A 24775-nucleotide genomic window follows, 5' to 3' on the forward strand; every position below is an offset into this window, starting at 1 on the left:
CCCTTCCTTGAAAATTGTGGATTGGCATAAATGTGTGGCCAAACATTGACCAAGTATCTTTCCCACTGAGCCTCCTTAAGTGTAAACTCCATTAGCTTTGACTACCTTTCTATATGCCTACACCCTAATCAGGTGCTTTGGTCTTCTTCCCCGAGCGACTTTAGGGTGGAGGCATCATCTTAAACACAAAAACCATGGAATAAATAGTGATTACATGTCCACCAATATGACGCTGGGATGTGTCGGATGCCGATTTTACTCTCTGCCAAGGTCAAGCTCAGCATGGTGAAGGAACTTAAGATAATTCTTAGAAGGCATAACTACTGTAAAATATTGTTGATATTCAGTCATATTGAATTGAAATTGCTTTTTTCTGGAAAATTTTAATGGTAAACATTCTGTGGTTGACAACCGGATGATAGAACCTGTTCACTTGCAAACAATGGCATAAAGTTAAAAAACAGTTACACCCAAGTGCATTTCCCATTATACAAGTGACATTTTATAGTTTGTTTTTTTCGTGATTCAAAATAAACAGTAAAACATGGTGAATGTTTGAGCAGGTTTTTAGGATTCAGGGCTTGGAAAAAGTTCTTTATAAAGTTCCATTTGGAACACATTCTTACACCTCATGATTTTTACATTATTTTAATTTCTCTTCTTTGGACATGTGGTTTATGAACACCTTATTTTCATTTCTTTTTTTTCTCAAAGCACCAAGCTGTACAATATGCGTCTATGCGGTTCCCATTATAGGGATCAAACCCCAAATTATAGCACTAAAAGTTTACTATTGAATCATATGGGATAGCTTTCATTCTGCCTCTCTTAACAATATGTAGTTATTGTATAGAATTTTTTGTGCTGTTTTAACAAACTTGAGTGGCAACGGATACCCCATTCACAACAATTTAAATTTTCTGTTTTTTGGTTGGTTAACAAAACGCGTAAAGTTCAAACGTATAACTTTACAAAATAAGGTAAAGACATATCTAAATCATTTTCCTTTCCACCCTGACAACGAGAAGTTCCTTGACAACTGTGTTTTTTAGGTTTTTTTTAAATAAACCATTTATTTTTGATACGCACTGCAATAGCAAAGAAACGTTGTAGCACCAGCCTTGAACTTGCTGCCCCCCATCTGTAAATACAGTTTTACTTTGTAAGAATTATTTTCTCTTAACAAACTGTAGTTACTTGTATGTGTAACAATGAAATTTGAAAGCAGGAATTCTTAAATCAGAATACATTTTAAATTCATGTCTAAACAATACAAAAATAACGAGTCTGCAGTATTAACCAGGCATGCCAATGACATTTATGAAAAAAAGAGGAAAAGGTATATAGCCTGGCGCCAGAGGCGCCACAGAGCGGCGCAGCCGCGCCTGTCTAGGGGGTCCGGGGCAATGCCCCACCGGGAAATTATAAAAAAATGGATGCTATTTGGTGCAATTTGGGACATAATTTCTTTATGTTTTTTGACATTGCAATGTTGGAAAAGTACACAATATATATCATATAAAATAACAAGGAAATTAAAAGACTAAATCAAACTAATAAAAACTATAACTTTCATTTACAGTTTTTAGCAGATTGATTTATTCTTTTAATTTGCATTCATTTTTTAGAAGATATATCAAAATATCTAAAATTAACAAATAAAATAAAAAAGTAAATAAATGAAATTTAAGATTGTTTATTTGCTATTTATTCAGTTTAATCTTTTTCTAAATCAAAATATATTAGTAATATGAGTTAATAAAGCCAAAATAACTCAGTAAATATTTCAAATACAAATCATTTCATTATTATCCTTTTTGTCATCAATAACATCATCATCATCAACTACTGGTATGCTGCCAATTAAATGTTTTACAGTCATTGCCAATAACTACTTCTCTGCTGCATATATTCCATACAATTTTCAAATCACATAAAATTACTCTTTTGACTAATCATGACTAACTACAGTTGAAATTGTTCATCTATGCAATCTTGTCATTATACTACTGGTACCTTGATGACAGTGAATTTTCCATTATTTCACAAATTGACAATACAAACTAAAACAGCATATGAAGGAAAGCTATGACATTGCTTAAAAATTCAACTACTGATATGGTTCAATATTAAACTACTGATATCAGTGATATGCCTCAGAAATTAAATTTTGTACAGTCACTGACATCAACAACTACTGCTCTGCTGCATGTATTACATTAAAATTTCAAATTACTTAAAATTACTCTACATGACTACCTACAGTAAAACTTGTTCATCTATACAATCTTGTCAGTAAATTACTGGTACCTCAATATCAGTATATTTTTCATTCTTTCACAATACAAACTGAAACAGCAAATCAAGGAAAGCTTTGACATTGCTTCAAAATAAAATTAATGATATGCTTTAAAATAAACCACTGGCACTGTATGCTGCAGATAATAATAAAATGTTTTTCAGTCACTGATATCAACTTCTGCTCTGCTGCATAAATTACAGTCAAATTTCAAATCACTTAATTTCCTTTAATCAATCTTGGCTACTTTCCTCTTTTTCGAGACAAGGGTTTCCAGTGCTCTCTTCCCGAGCTTTTTTCTCTCCTTCTCTGAATGGGCAGCTTTCTGTGCCTCTGCACTTTCTCTTTTCTTTAGCCAAGGTGGCTGGGCCAGATTTCACAGAACCATAGGCCTCAAGCCTTTCTGCCCTTTTCTTCTGATTCTCCCTCAGCTTTGAGGTATACTTTGAAGCTGCTGATCTAATGTCCTTACACATTCTCTTGTCCACAGGATCAAAATGAACATCTTTCCTTTTAAACATTTTAATCGCTGTTGTTTCTTTGGAGCGTAGAGAATATTTTATCGTCTGGTATGCACATGATACCAGACCACGAGACCTGCAACGAGACTGTCTCCAAGATGGCGGTCAGATTTTTTTTTCTGCAATAAACATTGAAAAAATATGATTTCTTCTCAAAAACCACCTACCCGGCCCCCAAATTGCTCATATTTTCTCCTCGAATTTACATGAATTTCGTGGGTGATCGTTGGCCGTTTGAAAACTGCGGAAATCCGCGTTTCAGCGGAAAAATGGCACGCATGATTAACAGTCTTAGATATCAGTGGTCACGTTCAGTTGATTATCTGAAACACGAGCTATCTTTATTCTATTTTCATTGACTGCATTATTTGCATATTATTATATTATTATGTATTATTATATGCATAATAATGCATGAAATATGCATTAACTGCATATTTCAAGTTGTGATTTTTTTTCCCTTTATTGTTCCATCTTGCCCAAATTTGCTGTCAATATGTTTAACTGTTTATGGTAAACTGTTTTCTTAGCTAACCTTTAATATTTAAAGTACCTTCAACGTGTTTTTTCCACCTGCTTATATTTACAGTTTCTTTGAAGTAGTTCTTAAATATTAATATTTATGGTAATACTTGTAGTGTGTGACTGGGGTAATTTGTCGATTTTACTTTAATTTATTTTAGTTGTTTTACACTTAAAATTATCATGTAACCATCTACTTGTCTAAGGTGACTTTGCTTTATATTTTCTATTTATTGTTAGTGATATTCAGTGTGGTTTTTGCTTAAACAATACACAATATTGCTTTGTCTTATTTATTTAATACACCATAGTAATTCGTAAAATACAGTACTGTATGATGACTTATTTTAATCCAACCTTACACTAACTTCATTACGAGAAACCTGAAAACTTCTATAACATTATAAATAATTAAATGAAATTAATTATTTCTTGGATAATGTTACTTTTTTTTCTCTCTAAGCAAACAACAAATTAAAAGTTTCTAAACTGAGCACTGAAATTCCAAAAGTGAGCTTTCAACATAAGTTTGGAAAACAATATCCAACTAAAGAAAAAACCAAATCCAACTTAGTAATGTGAAAAAAAAAATCATACAATAAACTAGTCTTGTGGGTATAAATGAAATTATTACCTCTACAACAAGGTTTAACAAAGGTGTTTTTTGGAGAATACTGTGTGTCATCCATTTAACTTCAAAAACCATATTACAAAATTGTTTAAGACACAGAGGAAATAAATTAGACCATCGAGTCGAGTAACCCAGAAGCAAAACTTTTCCATGAATATTATGGTTTAATAAAGTAGCATGGAAGCATGGCACTGAATGGAGTGATAACATTTCTCTTTACAATGTTATACCAACTAAATATTATTAAACAAGATAAAGACTTTCCTGGTAGATATAATCTAGATATTTTTCTACTAATTTATAGCATGTTACATTCCATAAATCATTTCAATCTGAAATGATATGAAACTTCTCTCTTCCTGGATTAGTTATGATTCTAGAACTTGTCCTAAAACTTCTACAATTCATTTCTATCACGTGTCGAGAAATTTAGAAAGAAAGAAGGAAATATACAATATTTCATAATCTTCATACTTTATATTAAAATTGTAGTAAATGTTGGTATGATAAAGTCAAAGATAAAACACAAAATGTTTTTTTCCTATTAAATCAGTTTTTTTTCAGAACTGACAGAAACATTAGATTAAATTACTGTGAGACTTTTTCTAAGCAAAACTTGCATCTAAAAATAAACAAGCATTTATCAATTTGAGAAATAATTACCTTTATACCACATTACCTGTTAATGGTTTTATATAAAACAGAACTGACAGATAGTTTAAAATCACATCAATGCTGAAACACTTCCTAGATTTAACAGTAAATGAAAACCATATTCTGTGCAATACCCAAAAAAAAAGTTGAGCTCATAATTAAACTACCTGAAAAAGCGATAATGGTACATATGATATTCACAATATGCATATATAACAAAGCTGGTTAAAATGAACTTCTTAAATTAAAAAAAAGAAAACAATGAGAGGGTAAGAAGTGTTCTCATGATATCACAATGATATTGGAACAGACTTTCTAAATATTTCTTGTTCCATGCAATATCATATCCTTAGATAGAGATATTTAGTAACAGCTCTTAGAGACAAACATCATCAACTTTTAACCGTGTTATTAAACTACCTTATTTGCCACATAAAAAAGAAGAAACGGAAGTACTAAGAGTAATGCCGAGTTTGTTACTACGTTCTATGACCTTTCAAGTTACTCATTCACAAATTATACACTTCCAGTCATCTGAGGTGTATCCTTCTTTGCAATCCCAGCCATTAGTTTCTTCAGTTCTCCAATAGCTCTTCCTGGGTTCAGGTTCTAATAATGAAGAGATAACCATTTTGCAGGTGAACAGTGTACAGTCTTTTAATACTTGCACATAGACCCCAGACCAATTTAATAGTACTGCTACTCAGATTAAGTCTTCAAATGTATCTATGTTGAATATAGCTCTTGCACTGTATTACACTGCTTTGTTGTATTAAATTTGTTTACGTATCTATCTACATATTTCTTCTTTAATAATTACTCTTATCCTTTTACAATAATTCCTGCTCATAATTAACTTGTAGGTAAAGCCATGGTGTAAGTTACTGCTCCATATTTACAGAAGAATGTAAAAGCTATTTGGCAAATAACCTTAATGATCATACATGTTAGGTTTCATGGACTTTCAGAACACTCAAGTTCACTTCTTTAATGCTTATTTCATACATATCTAATGTAAACTAAGTATTGCCTAAAATGTCCTATGACTATGGGTTCTAATATCACAGTCTTGCATTTTAACCTTAATTATAAAAGGTGTGTCAGAGAACATGCCACAAAATGTAATTACGATACTTTCTTATAAATGTATGTTAATAAACTCAACATCAAAATGTAGTTTATAATTCAAATTAATACAAGTTTTAATTCTGGTAAAAACCAAATCTGTTCCCACTGTTTATCACCAGTTAACCTAGTAACCATAGAGTACTAGAAATGGTAAGAACCAAATCTGTTCCCACTGTTTATCACCAGTTAACCTAGTAACCATAGAGTACTAGAAATGGTAAGAACCAAATCTGTTCCCACTGTTTATCACCAGCTAACCTAGTAACCATAGAGTACTAGAAATGGTAAGAACCAAATCTGTTCCCACTGTTTATCACCAGTTAACCTAGTAACCATAGAGTACTAGAAATGGTAAGAACCAAATCTGTTCCCACTGTTTATCACCAGCTAACCTAGTAACCATAGAGTACTAGAAATGGTAAGAACCAAATATGTTCCCAATGTTTATCACCAGCTAACCTAGTAACCATAGAGTACTAGAAATGATAAGAACCAAATCAGTTCCCAATGTATATCACCAGCTGATCCAGTAACCAAAGAGTACTAGAAATGATAAGAACCAAATCAGTTCCCAATGTATATCACCAGCTGATCCAGTAACCAAAGAGTACTAGAAATGATAAGAACCAAATCAGTTCCCAATGTATATCACCAGCTGATCCAGTAACCATAGAGTACTAGAAATGATAAGAACCAAATCAGTTCCCAATGTATATCACCAGCTGATCCAGTAACCACACAGTGTTGGTAAATGTATCTGCATAAAAAATATTTTCATCCACATTAGGTGTTTGAAGCATGCAAGCAATTATGTTAAAAGCTCTGTATACTTAAGAAGTGTGTCTGGTACATTTTTAAAGCTATGATCATTTGAGTAAAAAAATCCACACAACTTGTTCATAATAATGAAATATTGATAAATTTTCTATAAAATTCCTCGTAGTGTTTTTAACTCTCCAAGCAGTGGTTAGTAATTTAACATTAAATTGAAAATAATATTTTTATACAATAGAAGTTAATTTATACCACATCTTCATGATAGAATTAATAAAATATTTACAGTAAAAATCTGTTCGTAAATTTCTGAAGTCTTCACTGAATCAATAAGTGATTTTTACTTTTAGATTAAAAATAACTTCATCTTAGAGTTTCAAACTTCATTTGTGTATTAATCTATAACTTTCTATATGAATATTAAAAGCTTCCACAGTGAAAGTATATATATTCTATGTTATATTCTCTACCCTAATACTAACATAACTGAATTATCAATGTACAGTGATAAAAATTTTGAAATAAATTGAATACTTTTTAAAACTTGTTTAAATAAATTGTCACCATATCTTCAATTTCATTATCATTACTAGTATGAAATAATTTTGTTCCAAAATAAATTATTTTAGATAAAAATTAACTTAAATGCTATAAGCATAAATTTGCATACCAATGTAACTTATCAAATCCTGTAATAGTCTAATAATATCTGAAGCCAATTTCAAAGAGACCACCGAGAACTTGAAAATAAGCCGTTTCTTTTGGTTATAGACATGTCAAGTAAGAGTACACGTTTTTGAAAAAATGCCTTGAGTGTTGAAGGATAAATGGGTAGGGAAAACTTGATTTCTCACTAAACAGAAAAGTCATGATAATAAAACTACATTCAACCTTGGAATTGAGTACAGATTGTGCCTAAGATAAGTCATATGGTGTAACTGGTATGATATTCAAGATGTACAAATTAAAAGAGGAGAGTTTAGAATGCAGGTATGTCTTGTGATGTACAAAAATGCAGACTGACAGTTTAACAGAATTTATATTTTCAAATTAAAAGGAAGAGAAATTGTAAGCTGAACTGATGATAAAGTTACTGATGTTCACTGATAATAAAGTAAACTAAGTTGTGCAACTATAAATGTTATGAGATCAGAAGAATGATGCCCTGTGTTTAAAGGGTTAAACTATTAGTTAAATTATGCTTAGTTAATATAATGTTAGCAAGTTTTATTATTAATTTGTTCTCACTGGAACAATATATATTACAAGTTTTCCTTTCCACTGCAAATGGAGAAGTAAGAAGAGTCATGAAGGTTTATTTGATATTTCTTTAAAATCATATACTATATATATTTGTACTTAAGTATAATATTGATATTTATTGCCAGTAATGACGTAGCATGTTGAAAACATACATCTATACCACTTAAGACTAAAATGGTAGTTACCTTGGGGCACGTTTTAGTGCAGTTCATGATAGTGTGACAACGATAGGCAGAGAAAGGATCTTTCAGTCTTTCCAGACGTTCTTGAGTAGCCTCATCTCGAGAATCAATAACCCATCGATAAGCTTGCATCAAGGTAGCAGGACCCAGGTAACGATTAGAATTCCACCAGTAACTAGGACAAGAAGTTGAGCAACATGCACAAAGGATACACTCGTACAGTCCATCCTGAGTGAAAGTAACATTCCTTAGTAGCTGACAAACCATTTTTAAAAATATTTATCTTTGACAATAACATGAAACTGCAACATCTATCCAGAGGCTCACAACCACAATTAGAAACTTCTGATGAATGTTTAAAAGTGATATTGCAAAGAATATTTGGTAGATTTCAATTAAGCAAACAATAAATGTCAGTAGAACAATGGTAACTCGAATGACAGTGGATTTCAGTTTTCTACAAAACCTCTGCAACAAGATAACTTATGTAGATATTAAAAGTGAAAAATTAAGAGCTTCCTTTAATATATTTTGTTAAACTACACAGTAAAATGTATAAGCTCTTACACGTACACTTGTTAATCAAGATGTGAATTAGTAGTAGCAGTGTGTGTAAAGTATACAATGTATCAGTTTCAAAAACAATAAAATGTGAACAATTACAAGTTTAGCCCTGTCTTCCACACTCTGCAAGTTCTGTTTTTGTCCAAGTTTTCCTTCCTCCTCCTTATGAAGCCAAGGTTGGATTGACTTGTATTGTTCATAGAAATTATTCATGTCCTATGCAATAAAAACAGTATGATTTCATTAATCAAAAACTTTGGTTGATAGTACATTTGTATGTTGCAAACTTCTTTATCGATTTGATTTTTCCAGTTGATAAAATTACCCTATTAACAGTAGACTGTACAATAACATTGTCATAAAGCAATACTCATGCAAGCATTATTAATGTGAACAATACAGAACAATATAAAAGTATCTACACATTTACACATGGTACATTTTATATGACTGGAAATTTTTTTTATTATGAAATCTGGAGGTAAAATAAACATCACATAAACCATTTTCTTCACACTTTTATAAATATTTCATATTCAGTAGTGTTTCTGAATGTCTTAATTATTGTCAAATATACTGTTCACAGAAATTATACTGAACTGATCAAACAATACATTTTTTCTTCAAAAGCAAGAACATAAGATTATATATTTAATTAACTGTACTCATTTCCATGCAAAGTTTTAGTTTTGTTCTAAGAACTGGAAGTTAAAACAAAATATGATAGGGTTACTATACCTCTTGTCACATTACATGTACATTCTACCCTGTTTCACTCATCCCACCTCAACATGAAAGTATGTTATTTGATTCACAGACACTATTTCCACACTGAGTTTTGGATAAAATTAAATCTTTGCAGACAATTGCACCCTGGTAACTAGTTTCAAAACACCCTGAACACATACTTTATTCAAAGTCAATCTCACTATTTTGTGATCAGTATTTTATTAATATTTTTAAAAGCATGTATTTAATAATAATGGTTGGTTATCACTGAAAACAGGTTTAAATAAAGTATTCTGTCATTATATATATATATATATTTTTTTTAATGGATTTGAAAAACACCAACTTTATTCTACTTGTTTGTTTACTTGTCAAATTCAAACTGATTTTGCCATTCTAAGAGAACCAAGGGACAAACAAAAGTTCTCTTGTACAACCTTTATTATGTGAAACATTACCAATATATAATTATGACCTGGTGGTTACAGCATTCTACCCACAATCTGAAAATTACATGTTTGAGTCATGCCCCTGAATTCATTTGTCTTTTCAGCAACATGACAGCCAATCTCACTATTTATTAGTAAAGGGTAACTCAAGAATGAATGGTGGGTGTTGTTGACTAGCTGCTTTTCCTCTAGTTTACCAGCTCAAAATTAGGGATGGCTAACATAGATAGTCATCTACCAGCATTGTACGAAATTCAAAAACAAACAAAAAGTATTCATTAAAGAAACTTTACAACTATTAATTGTAAGGGCATTAAACAAACACAGACCACTTGCATGAAAACATGTTTTAAATATTCCTACCTATACTTCAATAAAGGCATGTCATGTTCTACCATAGAACAATTAAAATTGTGAAGTTTTTAAGTGCCACATACATATTAAGACTTTACACAAGTAACTATATCATAGTTGTTATGCAGTTTATACTTACGGGAACCAAGTCTTTAATGACATACATATGTGGTAGAGGGTATATTTTGGTGGTCTTACCAAGGTTCTCATCAATCTTACTGCAAATATGAGAAAAAAGGACATTATATACAAGTGCAGAGAAAGCATCACAGAGCACATGCACACAAAATCAATTTATGGAAAGTTTTCAGACTATGTTTGGATTGTAACATATATCTGAGAAATAACTCCACATTATTAGTATTAATTTATTTTTAGGTTTTCATCTGTAAAATATCTATTGATTTCTTTTCTGGGTGATGCAGCAATACACTTTCATAAGCAAGAATATAGTAAGGAGTATTTTTTATTTCTGTTGAAAGCATGTTATAAACTATAGGATAAAAAAAAAACAGTTTTATATCTGCACATAGAAAAAATATTGTTTTAAGTTCCCAATAAAACTATCACAAATAAAATTGTAATTTTAGTAGATCAACAGCAAAGAAACAATAGCCAATTTGTATTAAAACTGTGTTAGATTATTTTTGGTTGGAATTTAAGAATTTCTGATAAAGAAAAAAAAAGAAAAAAAGAGATGCTGAAACAACAAACTCACCAAGTACAAGCCAGTGTGTTGACACCAGAAATATTCATAGCACAAGATCCACAAATACCTGGGAAAAAAAAACATGTTATTTTATAAATATTTCAGTTGGTAAACAAGGTTGAGTACATTATATTAAAACATTTAATATACAAATCAGCAAGATAAATGACAACTTCAACCAATATAAGCTTGCTGCAGAACTACACTTTGGCATTTAATATGCAATGTGATGCCACTGGAAAAAGATGGTTTTTAAGAAGGGTATGCAACAACTTGTGGTGATGCAAAATATTTGTGGATTCTGATCATAAAAACGCATTAAGATTCTGGATTTAAAATTACTAAGGTAGCAATATCCCTTGTACTTAATGGCATTGGGTGAGGGAGATATGGTGCAACTTGGGGTGCCTGGATCACTCACAAAAAGACTTGCAACAAGTCATTTTTTATGTTATAGTAAGCAAAGTGCAGCATTTTACAATAGATGCAAATCCATGAATTTAAAGGACAATTACAAAAGCAGTGAACGTGTTCCAGGCAACAGTATACAACATCATGAAGAATCTCCATCTGAAAAATCAAGAGTTTCTTCCACAATACACACACACACACACACACACACACACACACACACACACAACTACAGTAATGGTACCTAACTAGAGAAAAATTCTGTTGTATGGGTATACTTGAATTGTAGTGTACCTTGATAGCTGTAACAAGCCTTATGCAATTTTCTAACAGACAACTAATGAAAGGAAATTTCTAAAAGTGGTAAATTGACTTATGATTACCAATGGATTTGTGCCAGGAGCAAATTAATGATTAAAAGAGTGAATACAATGGTCATGGTATGGAAACAGAGTATGGATTCACAAAGATTAGATTTTCAGTGATACTTTCTGTTCAACTATCATGTACATAATGCAGCTACAAAATGAAATATCAGTGCTATTACATAAAATGATGCATTTCTGCATGACTGGACTGCTGAGATGGACACTAAGAAATTGTCATTTCTGTACACTAGACAAATTATAGAAAGCCATCGGGGAAGAGTACTGTACTTTAGACATAACAATACTGGGTTGTAATCTTTTACAATGGAAAATACACTGTGGAGCCCCTGTCAAGATGTTTGTCAGATTGAGCATGACAGAATATGGTGACACACACTGTAATGGAGTAGTGAAATAAACTCTCTGTAGTACACATTCTTTAAGGGACTTTTTATTGATTTTCACATTTTATTTCATGAGTTATGAAACATTTAAAATAATCAACCTCAAAAGAAGTACACTTGTAGGCTTAAGATATGTTAATAGCACGAATAAAATCAGAAGGCAATTTTTCTATGACATATTTAACTATTTTAACCAGTTTAAGTTACATAATGGAAACAAAAAATCATTAAGAAAACTTAATTTAACAAATACAAAATTTCTACAAATAAACAATTAAACAGAATCATTATAGGCTTAAGTTAACCTTTAAAGCTACATACAAACATTAAGAACTAAATTTATGTTTGGAAAAATAGGTTATTTATTAATCTTTGGAGGTAATATTGATTAACAATGTTGGTTGCTCTAACTGTAACCAAATAAACATCTTAAAAAGTAAACAAACTATTAAAGAGACTGGAAACTTCTAATCTAAATAGTCAGTGAAGAACCAGGACTACTAATACAAACCTTCTCTACAGGATCTACGGAAAGTGAGAGTGGGATCCATCTCATTCTTGATTTTTATCAGAGCATCCAAGACCATGGGGCCACATCTAATGAATGTGAAAATATGTTCAGAATTATTCAATCTTGTGATTTTGCATTAGCTTCCATAAAGAAAGAGAAAATGCAAATTTATATCTAAATGTCACTGTTTTCATTTAATACAAGTTCTCATTTTTAAACACTCAAGCATATCCCCCGTATATGGGGGAGAAGAGAACTGCTAATTTTTAAACAGAATTGGATTTGTTTTATTTATATTCCAAACATTCAGAAATCTGCTAACATTACCATGAAAATTACATTTATTTTATTATTTAAAAGTCAAACTGGTGACACTTTTCTCAAAACATCTGAAAACATTTTTACAGTGGAATGTTACAAATCAAGTGTGTGAATTTGGTTGTTTATATTATTACACATCATAGTTTTTGATGTTATAACTTTTCTAAAATATTAAAAACTGCCCTACAATATCTTATCATCAGAAGTTCTCAGATTAAGAAAGTCATTTCAAAACTTCATAAGTTCATTATAATACTTATTGCTATGGTACATAAGACCAGCAGAACATAATATCAGTGATCAGTAACCTTATAACATTTTATTCAGATATTTAAATTAATAAATGAATGTGTACTTCAACTCTTATTTTATCAGAAAAGGTATTTTGTAATAACATACTTCATGGTAAACTACATACATGTGTATACAGGTTATGTGCATATGCCACTGATTCTAATAATTGTTTTCATTTATATATTACACTAAAATACTTATTCACTGCCATCATAAGTTGATATAAATATTAAGTTTAAAAATAAATACTTTACCACAAGAATAATTTACTAAAAATATGTACTTAAAGCTTATCAGTACAGTTTGTTGTTAACTGGAAAGTTACACAATGGGGTAACTGTGTTGTGCCAGCAACAGGTACATAAAAAAAATGTTGTAGTGTCGTAAGCCTTTGGACTTACTGTTGAGAGAGTAGAAAGCTCTCACCAGAGAGTATTTGTTTATAGTATACTATATTGAACAAGTCACTGTTTATGTTTCATAGAAAACAATGATTGTGAATAGTGAATACTAAGCACTTCCTATTTTCCCTTGTAATCCATCATCTGTTCAATATTTTAATGAGTACTCTCAATTCTTAAAGAATATTAAAATATGTGACATCACCATCTTAAGTTCTACAAACAATGCTGCAATCAAGATATATTTGGATATGAAAACATACAAATAACAGCATGACTGTTGCTACTTGTTTCAGAAAAAATATTGCAAAGTTATTCTTTTTAAACTAAAGAACACTTAATACATAAAAAACAAAACTAACCCAACTACAAAAACAAAGACTCACGAATTAAGATCCACTTGGTAAGTTTGCATTTTTGGTTTCTGTCCAGGCACGTCTGGGTCCTGTAAAAATGATCAAAAGTAATGAAATTGTACGTTTTTAAATTTGTAAGCTTTGTATACAGAATGCTGCCAGCTTTCTTAATTGAAACTCTAGAAGTTTTAACCAGTTTTATAGTTTATAAAATGTAGCAAGTTGGTCTGATTTTCTAGTTTACGACTTTGTAAACAAAACATTTGAAGGCTATGAAAATTATGCATTGCCCAAGTAATAACTATATTATAATGAGTAATTTATGTTAAATTCTGTACAAAATAAAATGTATCCTGCTGTTTTGACTACACAAAACATACAAGATACATAAAGCTGTTGTACTTTCGACCAATTTTGCATCAGAAAGTGACAACGATTATAGAAATGTTTCTGGTAGTGATTTGGTTTACTGTGGTAATAATGAAAATTGGTAAAAAAATAGATAATCCAAACTTCAATGATTTGAGGCTACACCTACAGACATGAGAAAATTCATTGGCCTTATTTTACTAATGGTAAAGACAAGGAAATATAAATGGAAAAATTACTGGTCAATAGATAGTCTTTCTGTTAGCTCAAAGTTTTCACAGAGAATGAACCCAAACTAATTTGAACAAATTTTGACATTTCCATGATAATCATAAAATGACCAAGTTTTCAGGTACGCTTTTCAAAATTCAACCAATACTGAATTATTTCCTCAAATAATTATCATTAGATATGGGTATAATTCCAAAGTAAAATATGACCAGCTGATGAGGCAAACTGGTTCCTAGAACACACAAGAGCCTGTGGAACAATCAATGTAAACACTGTTGCTGCAAAGCCTAAAGTTTCAACAATGAAAAAAAGGTGAAACAGCTTTCTGTAGAAAATGTGATGTTCTTGTTTGAATATGAAAGATAAGAAAAGTGAGAACTGTTTCAATTATCCATAGTATATCTGTTTCTACCACAGGAAAGAAAAAAATGTAAAAAACTGGAGAAATTATAAAATCCTGTATTCTCCAATACGATGATCACATGAAAGGTGTTGATCGTACTACAACATTTTCAGAAAAACAATGACATGGACAAAAAAAAAAGGTAGTACTCTATCTAATGACTTGGCCCCATCAATTCATATAATCTACAAAGCCCTGAATGAACAGAAATCTGTGGCATGAGAATGGATTACTGAAAGAACGAAAGCTCGTTGAAACTAGAGAGGAACAAACCAGGTCTATCATTTGAAGGTAAAAGAACCCCCAGATAAGGATCCCCACAAAGACTGACTGATGACATGAAGCAGAATATTCCTGTGTTCATTTCATTTACAGGAACAAAAATTTCCTACCAGAGCTTGCAAAATTTGTACTGCTCATGGGAAAAGTTTTGTGCAGTTCTGCTCTCTATAGGAAAATGTTTTACAAAATATCAATTTAAAACCTTACTAGTTGTCTTCATGTACATGCTCTGTAAATTTCAAATAAACAATACATTATGAAGAAAATAAAATGTATCTGACTCCTTTTAAACTCAGTGTTTTGAAAAAATGGCACAACAATGATCTACACAAAAGACAAGTCACAACCCATCTGCAATAGGTTAAAACACTTCCTTATAAATCTCAGAGCATTCATATTAAAATTTGATTTAAGTATGTTTTTATGCCAATTTTACTTGTATATGATGATAGTAATATAGCTTAATTAATTAAACATAACTTTCTAAAACATTGCAACATGTACACTTTGACCACCCTTTAGTGAGAGTTACGGAGGGTTCGAAGAACTGAATTCTGTCAATTTAAAAATGGCTTCAGTCAGATAATTACAAAGCTATTTTTTTTTTTATTATTTGTTACTTTTCTTAAATATATTTAAACTTTAGTTTATAAGCAGACCAGGCTTGTACCACTTGACTTATTTTCACGTTTTAAAAATATCCATTGATAAGAATTGTTAACATTTAAAATCACAACACAGGTCTAATCACTTTCAAACATTAAATCAACACAACACTTTCTAACAAAGATGACCTAGATATGAAGACTTACTTGTTTACTTTAAAGAAAATTAGTGTATGGACTTGTACACAGATATGTACCAAAAAAACTACTTGTTGACACTATCTTTAGAACATTTATTGACACACAAAAGATTGTTCCGATCTTTAATACCGATGAACCTTCAGATAATGAGATCTCACATGAGTTGTCACACTTTCTTTTATAATATATTTTAAGAATATATAGTCTAGCTTTGTATTATCTAAATGTTTTCCAAAATTGGTACATGCTTTATATGTGAGAATATGCTAGTAAGGGTTAACCATGATAGAAAACAGCAGAAAATTTAAGAAATCAATCACCATTTACGCATTCACAAGAGAAGCAAAGTTACAAAACAGAATCTTAGAAAAGATCAAATTACACGTATAATAGTGTTTATAAATGTGACCAAACCAACTAGTTATTTTAGTGTACAGTTTGCCTAAAATTTACAAACTAACAATTTAAATGTATTGGAATGTCTTCAAGAACAAACAATAAATAATAAACTCTAGTTAAAGACACTTAAGTGTCCCAATTTCTTGCAGAACGTAACATTAAAAGTTTATATGTATACAAGGTCTAATCAAAAAGTTTTAAGATTTCTTCTGTTACAGGTGCCAGTATAGGGGCAGTGAACTTCACTGAGGTGTGTGTACAAATAGTGATCTACCCCACAAAGAAGCCATTTCTATAGACCTTATACCCGTGTTGCAAAAAAGGTGTTCAAAGACAGACGTATCTTTTGCCCCTGACATAATAAAAATTAACATAAAAGAAGGGCAACATGTTTGCATCAAGTTTTGTGTGAAAAATGGTAAAAGAGGAACAGAAATCATCAAATTATTGAGAACTGCCTTTGATGATGACTGCTTAAGTAAGGCTGTCATTTATCAGTGGATAAAACACTTCCAAGATGGCCAGGAATTGGTCAAAGATGACTCATGTTCTGGGGGACCATCAACATCGTCTACTGATGAAACATTCGCTAAGGTGAAAAAAAAAATTCTAAGAGATTGACGATTAACTATCTATGAAATTGCTGATGAACTGAACATTTCCTTTGGATTGTGTTAGGTGATTTTAACTTAAAAACTCTGGAGGCATCATCATGATAATGGACCTTCACACACTTCTGTGTCTGTTCAAGAATTTATGGCAAACATTTCTGATACCCCTCCATATTCTTCCAATCTTGCCCCATGTGATTTTCTTTTGTTCCCAAAAATCAAAATTAAATTGAAAGGATAAATTTGATGACATTCCAACCACCTATAATAATGTGAAAGCAGAACTTAGTCACATAACAGTTGAAGACTTTCAGCATTCCTTCCAAAAATGGCAGGAATGTTTGAACAAGTGTGTATTAGCTGGAGGAGATTACTTTGAATGAGATAGCATATAATACTGATGTATGTACATTATTCTTCAGAATAAAAATGAAGTATTAGAACTTTTGATCACATGTTCTATAACCAGTTAAATGGAGTGTCTTTCTCTACACCAATATCCTGTTGGAAGTAGCCACTAATAAATATAGTTAATCTATCTTCAGATATATAATATAAATTGGTTGCCTAAACATGTTTCCAAACTGATGTCACTTGAAGTTGAAAGATCATATCTAAAAGTTTATGATAAGGTTAGTAGGAGATTAATGCTTGCATGTGTTATCAATAATGTGTTGAAAGCTCTTATATAAACCAGTGGTTGGTAATATCTTTTAAACATAACACTATGTTTAGGAACAGAGGACCTACTGGTCCATTTAGTCCATCTCATCCTCTAATCTAAAACTATAACAAAATAAGGAAATCTTGAATATAGTTAACAAGCTTTCTCTTAAACACACTTGATTTACTTCCTCCATACCATCAAAAGGTCATCCATTTTTTTAAGTAAAACTGTCTTAGCTGAGGATGACTTGTGTTGCCAAAATGTGTCCATTAGCCCTACCATTCCAATTTTTTTTTTTTTTTTTTTTTACAACAGACAGTATGTACATAACACATTTACTATTTTTGAATAATAAAATAATGAATTCCTGAATTATTTAAACTATAAATACTGAAAAATACATTTTCACTTGAATATGACTAATTTCAAGTTGTCTATTATATTTTAGTATATAATCAAAATACTGAAAACTATTGTATATCATTCTTATCTTAGACAATAAATAGAATTTAAAAAAATCAGTGCAAAATTTGTCAAAGACAGCCTAGTAGTGAAGGCCAGCAATTTACCAGAGTTTAAAAGGTGAAACAATTATTCCCTAAAAAAATAAAAAAGACTTTTTTGTTTTTATTTCCAAAGGTGATGTGAAAGGACAACCTTGTTGGATCAAATGGCCCCTTGTTACATTTGTTTTTCAGGGATATATGGTAATTTTGACAGTTTTGTCTATGATACTTACAGCTGTTTCACTGAAAGCACTATCAATGAAATACTAAGCAAACTATTCCACCTACCACAGTTTAAAGTCTGATGTGCCTACAAAAACAATTGTAACACTGTTAATGTAAACAGGACAACAACGAACCACATATTTATACAGGGGGTAGCTATCAGGCAATACCAATCACCAACTCTTTTGGACCATTTTTCGTGTGGGTAGGTAGGTGGTTGTTTTATACTTGCTATTAGTTCAGAAACACTGTACTAATTGTTCATTAAATATACCACTAATTACTCAAAAATTAATGATTCAAGAACATAGGATAATTATTAGTCCATAATGATGAGAAAACCCACTTGTAGAGAAAATTATATACGTAAAAACAGCTGGTATGTATAGAGAAAGCACTATGTAGAGAGCAAATAATTTTCCAGTTAATTTGTTTTTGTGCAATGTGATGACTTGTGGCAGCACTGTTGTATTTGTTTTGTAGCTTGATTTTTGGGAATCAAAAAGAATGAAATATGTCATCAACAAGTACTACGAAAAATATTTGTTCTGAAGAGACCAATTTGCTGTTCTTGGTCACTTAGGGAGTGTAATTTATATGTTTCCTTGTACTTATTAAAATGAAGAACTGAATACATACTTGGACATATTTCTGTCTAACCTTAACATACTGTTCATACATTTTCTTTTGTATTTTTTGAGCTCTTTGTTAACATTCCAGCTCAATATAACATATTCTGAATCAAACATTTAAAAAGATACATCTTTTTCCATTATAATTCCCCACTTTTTCTTATTATTGATAATCATTTTAGCTTTTGCTCCTTAGTGTTCTATGAATATTTTTGGATAAAACCAAACTCCTACGTACTTGTAAATCACCTCAACAGGCTGACACTTGTACATCCATTTTTCTTTACTAACCTTCCTTCCTTTAGCAAATACCATCTTTGATTTTTGACAACTAAATTTCTTTCCATGTACTTTCCTCAAGCCTTAACCACTGCAACATCATCAACAAATGTAAGATTTTAAAAATATTTCGAATAACAGTTTCCACATCATTCTTTGTGATCCACTAATTTTTTTCCAATAACTCAAAAATATACAACTAGATAACTTAATATGAATCCTCTTGAAGTCCAAGACTAATCTAATTGTCCTCGTGGTGAAATGTTTGTTTCCTTATAAATACTCTTAATAATTCTGTACATTCATATCTTTTCACAAAGCTTCTTCCTATTGACTTTGTTAAAGTGGCTTTAAAATTCATAAACCATACACACAATCTTCCCCATGTATTTCTTAGCTTATTTTTGGTGAATGTATTAATGTGAAAGAATCTCTTCCCACATTATCATTACTAGATCCTGCTTCCTTTTATTTAATCTCTCTTTTTAGAGCTACTACACAAGTTGTGTAGTTATGATGTTGGCCAATACTTTATATACAGATTGTTAAGTAACATAATTCCTCTAGTATTCTTTTGGTTGCCCTTCACACCAGTCTTCAAAATTGGGACTGTCAGATCTCATTAAGAAATTACAAGAGATCTCTTCTTTACTGCTTAAGTTCTTTAAAATTTGTTGGTTTGCATAAGTGTTAGGTATATTGCTAATATCCTCTCTTTAAAAAAAAAAAATCATTTTCTGTCAGTATACTGCTGTCAGAGACCAGTTCACATCTTTAACATTTTGGTTACTTTTTACATACTTTAAAATTATTGCAATTTTTCATAAGCCATTTTTTTTAATTTCCTAATTTTTAACCAAATCACAACTATACATGCATATAGATTAGTATAAGCACAGGTAAGGTCCTTTAAAACTATTGAAACAAGTTAAAATTTAACTTTCAGACAATTTTTTCTTCTGGTTGCATTTTATAACAAATTCAAACAGTATTTACCCAATACATTTAATACAGAATATACATTGAAAACAAAACAAAGTTCTTTTTAAAAATACTGTATATTCACACATTTTTTGAACTGCAACTTTTGTTTTTTGACAGAAGAAACTACATGTACACATATTTAACTTCACCATAAACAAACTTCAATTTATTTTACAAAATGCAGCCTAAGAACCCCATTTTAAAGATTAAATAAATCATTTTCAGAACAGAGAGAAATTCAAAAAAAGGAACTGGTGCTATAAACAGTAGTAATAAAAACTGATAAGTTAATTATTGAAATAAAATGAAACAAAAATGACAATATTCATTTCGTTTTTGCTATATTTATTGTAGCAAAAACAAACATTTCTTGTTTACTGTACATCACCTTGTTCCTCTTCTCACCACAAGTGAAGCCAAAATGAACAAAACACCAATGTTGTTGCACTGGGCAGAATAAAAAAATTACAAGCAGATTCAAAGTGGGGAAAACAAATTTAGTTGGTCTCTCACTATTACAGTGTTTGTGTTGTTAATTATCTTAAGACCACTCCTACCAATTCTTTTTTCCAACAATTCAGAAATCAAACACAGGGTACTAGTAACTTTGGAATAAAACATTTTCTACTTGTTTTGATTTCTTTGTAATAACTACTGCTGCATGTTTTGTGTCATCATATTTTGATTCCACTTACTTCAAGTGTGTATCAGCAATACTTGCATAACAAGTAGTTTTTATCAGAACTTTCAGGGCTGGTAAAGTACCTTTGTATAATGGATACCAACAGATTCAACCTCTTGACAACTAATTTTTATGTTTTCAGTCCCAAGAGGATGCAGTCTGATCATCACTTAGTCATTCCATCACAATTAACTTATAATCTGCAATTTCAAAATAATACTTATCTGTATTCTTCAAATGGTCTACAACTGATAAATTAATTTAGAATAAGTCTAGCCTTACATTACCATTCACTATCAGCTGCCTATAAAACTTTTATAAAACTAATAAAGTAACTATGAATGACACAACAATGTATGGTGAGTCTAACAGTAAGCATACATGTAGACTGGTGATAAGGATAAGACTAATGTTACACATTGAGTCCAAAGGTCATGTTAGGAGCAAGTTCAATGGATGTATAGAATTATTTTGCTTCAATAGTTCATGCATTACATAAAGCAACTAGATTGGTAGACTGAAGATTCTGAAATAACTTTCTTGCCTATATTAACATTCATAAAGTACTTTAATGATTCACAGGTTATAACTTCAGAATATTATGTATTCTACTATGTAATACCCAAGTGGATTACACTTACCCATCTGTAAATAGAGAAATCCTTCAATCGAGCATCTATCTTTGGAGCTGTTGCTGCTGCCGTTTGAGTGGTACGAACCTAAAGAAATATTAAAAATACTTAGAATTTAATTGCACAACTATTTAATAAAGTCCCTACTTCAAGAATCCAAAAATAATAAACTAAATAAAGTTACCTGAAGTTCTACCTATTCCATAGAAGCAGCTCAAATTTTCATTTCTCTTAACAGTCACTGATATAGTTAACTCATTATTTGCCTTCTGAATACTTTGTTTTTATATCCTTTTATAAAAATCCTTTTTTTTAAATTAATTCACAAAATATATTAATTTCCTTTTCTGTTATAGAACTACAGATTTCAATGCTGAACAGATGTTAAAATTCCATTGTAAAGGCTTTTTGAAATGTGACAAGATAGTCACGTGAATATCTTTTTTTTTATTTTTTAATTAAAAGAGGATGATTCTATACAAGTCAGCCAATGCATTAAGTATTTTCATTAAGTCACTATAAAGACAATTTCAAAACTAAAATGGTTATACACTAGCTACACACAAATAAACAGAAAAACAAAGAGGGAACAACAAGGGAACTTCAAAACATTGGAAACAGTTTTTAAAATAAATAATTCTCAGTGGTTAAATAAAACAGATTAAGAAAAAAGGCTTTAATTCATATCTTTTGAATGGATATTAAAAAAAATTAATGTAATTCATTTTGATGGTTTGTTTGAGAAAAGATATTTTCAATAATCTTTGATATGCACAAGTTTTAGGCAAGCAACAAATTATCTGGTTTGTTATTGTCATAAAGCTGTGTCAGAAAAAGTTTCTTTCAAAGTGAAGAAACAATTAAAATTTGTCTAATGTGGTCTTGTACGTTCTAAAAAAACTTGTCACAAAAACATAATATGCTTAATCAAAAATTTCCTCATAGTATTATTGTTATAAATAGCATGGAAACCAAGAATCTTTTGACATTGAGATTAAGCTTTGTCAATATTGACTTTTTTGGTGAAATTGGATAGGCACTTTTAGTTCAGAAGATAATATCCTATGTTCTAAGATATAGGTAATGGGAAGTTGTTGTAATATAAATGATAGGACATAGTTCACACCATTATCATGGATTAAGATAAGATGAAGGGGGGGGGGAGTCACATCCTTAATGAGGTAGGGAAAATAACTACTACAGAGAGAAAAAAAATTAAAACAGATTACATGATCAGTAAAATGCTATCTTAAAATTATTGTACTGTTAGACTTTGTAGTTTTGGATATACTGAAGTAGGTAATTTACAATTAATGTCTCTTTCATTCACATTGAGTATCTACGATGTAGCCCTACTAATAAACTGAACACTACAACCCACATTACTGTCAATTCATAAGGCAGTAATGTTTCTCTCCTATATTTAAGAAAATGCCCATATATTATTAGTATTAACTATGTTAATATTAAATATTTAAATGAAGTTTAAGAATCCAGCTGATGTTCATACCTCAAAGAAAGTTTTAAAGTTATTTTAGTTAGAAATACTCCAGACCCACACAATGCAAAAACCAAAAGGGCACTTACAACAGCTATAATCTATGCACATTGTTAAGTGACAAAATGTTTCTTGGTAATTTCTTAATTTTATAACCTGTTTTGCAAATGACAAAGTACAAAGCACCTTACTGTAACAGATAAAAGCAATCATATGTCAATACCAGTCTCCAGGACTGAAATGGTTAATTTCTAAAGAAAATTATTCAAAACTTAACATATAAATAACAATGGATCATTTGATTTTTGAATTTCAAAGCTTTCCCTGAATACCCATCCTTAATAAAAATAAATTAAAAATTCATTCTATAGTTTTCAGAGAATCATTGATTTTCTTCTTCAACTTGTGTAGGCTGTTGGCCTCCACTACTGTGGACATTGACTCAGTCCATAATACAATAATCCCGTTACAAAAATAAAACTTTTAACTCGGACATCTCTTCTCCAAATCTTAAAACTCTCTTAGTCTTATCTCTAGAGCACAAAAAATGCAGCAACCTCCTTCAAATATGTATAAAGGTTCAAATGTATATTTAAAAATAAACAAAAACCTGTGAATTAGTTTAAATATGAAAATACATCTTAAATGTAGCAAACTGATAAAAACTAATATAATGAACACTAAAGTAAAAATATGTCTAGACACAACAATGAAGATACTTGAATTCCTGTATAGTGTAACTTTACTGGATGCAGTTGTGAAATTTACATTAATATATGTTGGCTGTGACATTCTTGTTTGTATGTTCACCAATTTTCTTTTATGGGCTATTTATATACTATTGTTCCGTTATAATTACCTATATTAATTTTATTTAAATTTAATTACGAGTAATAAGATGTCACTTATACGAAACAGTTTTCAATTATTAATAGTTACTCGTTATGATGAATACTTAGAATTTAATGCTATTTGTTACGTAATTAATTTTTACGTATCGCTTAACTACATGTTTGTTTCTTTATTTTCAAACGTGGAGCAAGTTAACTACAATAAGAACATACTACAAGCAGGCCTAAACTTCAAACAAAAGTTATGTCATTAATGGTTAACAAATCAAAATATCACAGTATTTCTAACAGTTAGGCCTAAAGTTAGTCTAACGACTTTATCAGATGTGCTTAAAATTAAATCTAAATAACATGCCAATTAAAAGTACTATTTCTCTTTATAATGTCTAATTCCAAACAAATACTTACTATTAACCCACGGGAAAGGAACTGAAGTGAATTTGAAACATGTTTACATAGCATGAAAGTACCCATGTTTTAAAGTCGTTTTAACTTCTCTTTAACCCACACTACTTTAATTACACTCTAAATAGCAGTAGCTTACACAAAAGTGACCATAAAAAATCATTTAACCTTGGTAATCCTGCCACCTAGTGAGGCAAGATATTTCCGTTATATTTGTTGATATGTAAATACTTATACGGCGCGACATTTCAATATTAGGTAATATGTATTTTGAAATGTTTTTTAGTTAGAAATGATATCTGAAGCTTACAGTTTTTTTACTGGCATGCGTAGAAAGATTAGCCATATCTAAAAGATAAAGAATTACCTCATCGAAAACCGCTAATAAGTTCGTGATAAAGTGAAACTTACATCAAAGTATAGTGACGTATATGAAATACAATTAGGTTTGTCTTCAATAAACGCAAG

General features: G+C 30.6%; 1 protein-coding gene across 1 annotated transcript; it reads right to left on the reverse strand.

Moving 5' to 3' along the window:
* Positions 1-3621: 3621 nt before the first annotated feature.
* On the reverse strand, positions 3622-24497 carry SdhB (Succinate dehydrogenase, subunit B (iron-sulfur)). Its single transcript, XM_076464249.1, has 9 exons — positions 24311-24497; positions 21563-21640; positions 13876-13934; positions 12474-12559; positions 10789-10846; positions 10210-10288; positions 8638-8754; positions 7978-8202; positions 3622-5236 (listed from the first exon to the last, which is right to left on the reverse strand). Exons 1-9 carry the CDS (start codon positions 24374-24376, stop codon positions 5144-5146), a joined length of 861 nt encoding a protein of 286 aa, XP_076320364.1. The 5' UTR covers positions 24377-24497; the 3' UTR covers positions 3622-5143.
* Positions 24498-24775: the final 278 nt, after the last annotated feature.

This window comes from Tachypleus tridentatus, chromosome 10 (genome assembly GCF_004210375.1).
Source record: "Tachypleus tridentatus isolate NWPU-2018 chromosome 10, ASM421037v1, whole genome shotgun sequence".
Lineage (NCBI taxonomy): Eukaryota > Metazoa > Arthropoda > Merostomata > Xiphosura > Limulidae > Tachypleus > Tachypleus tridentatus.

Bases quoted from the DNA above. Each gene is read 5' to 3' on its own strand.
- SdhB (XM_076464249.1), bottom strand. From the start codon at position 24,376: ATGGGTACTTTCATGCTATGTAAACATGTTTCAAATTCACTTCAGTTC. The intron at 13,935-21,562 runs GTAAGTGTAATC...TCATTTTTACAG, and splicing joins ATTTCTCTATTTACAGATGG to GACCCAGACGTGCCTGGACA. The intron at 12,560-13,875 runs GTGAGTCTTTGT...CACATTCATTAG, and splicing joins TACCAAGTGGATCTTAATTC to ATGTGGCCCCATGGTCTTGG.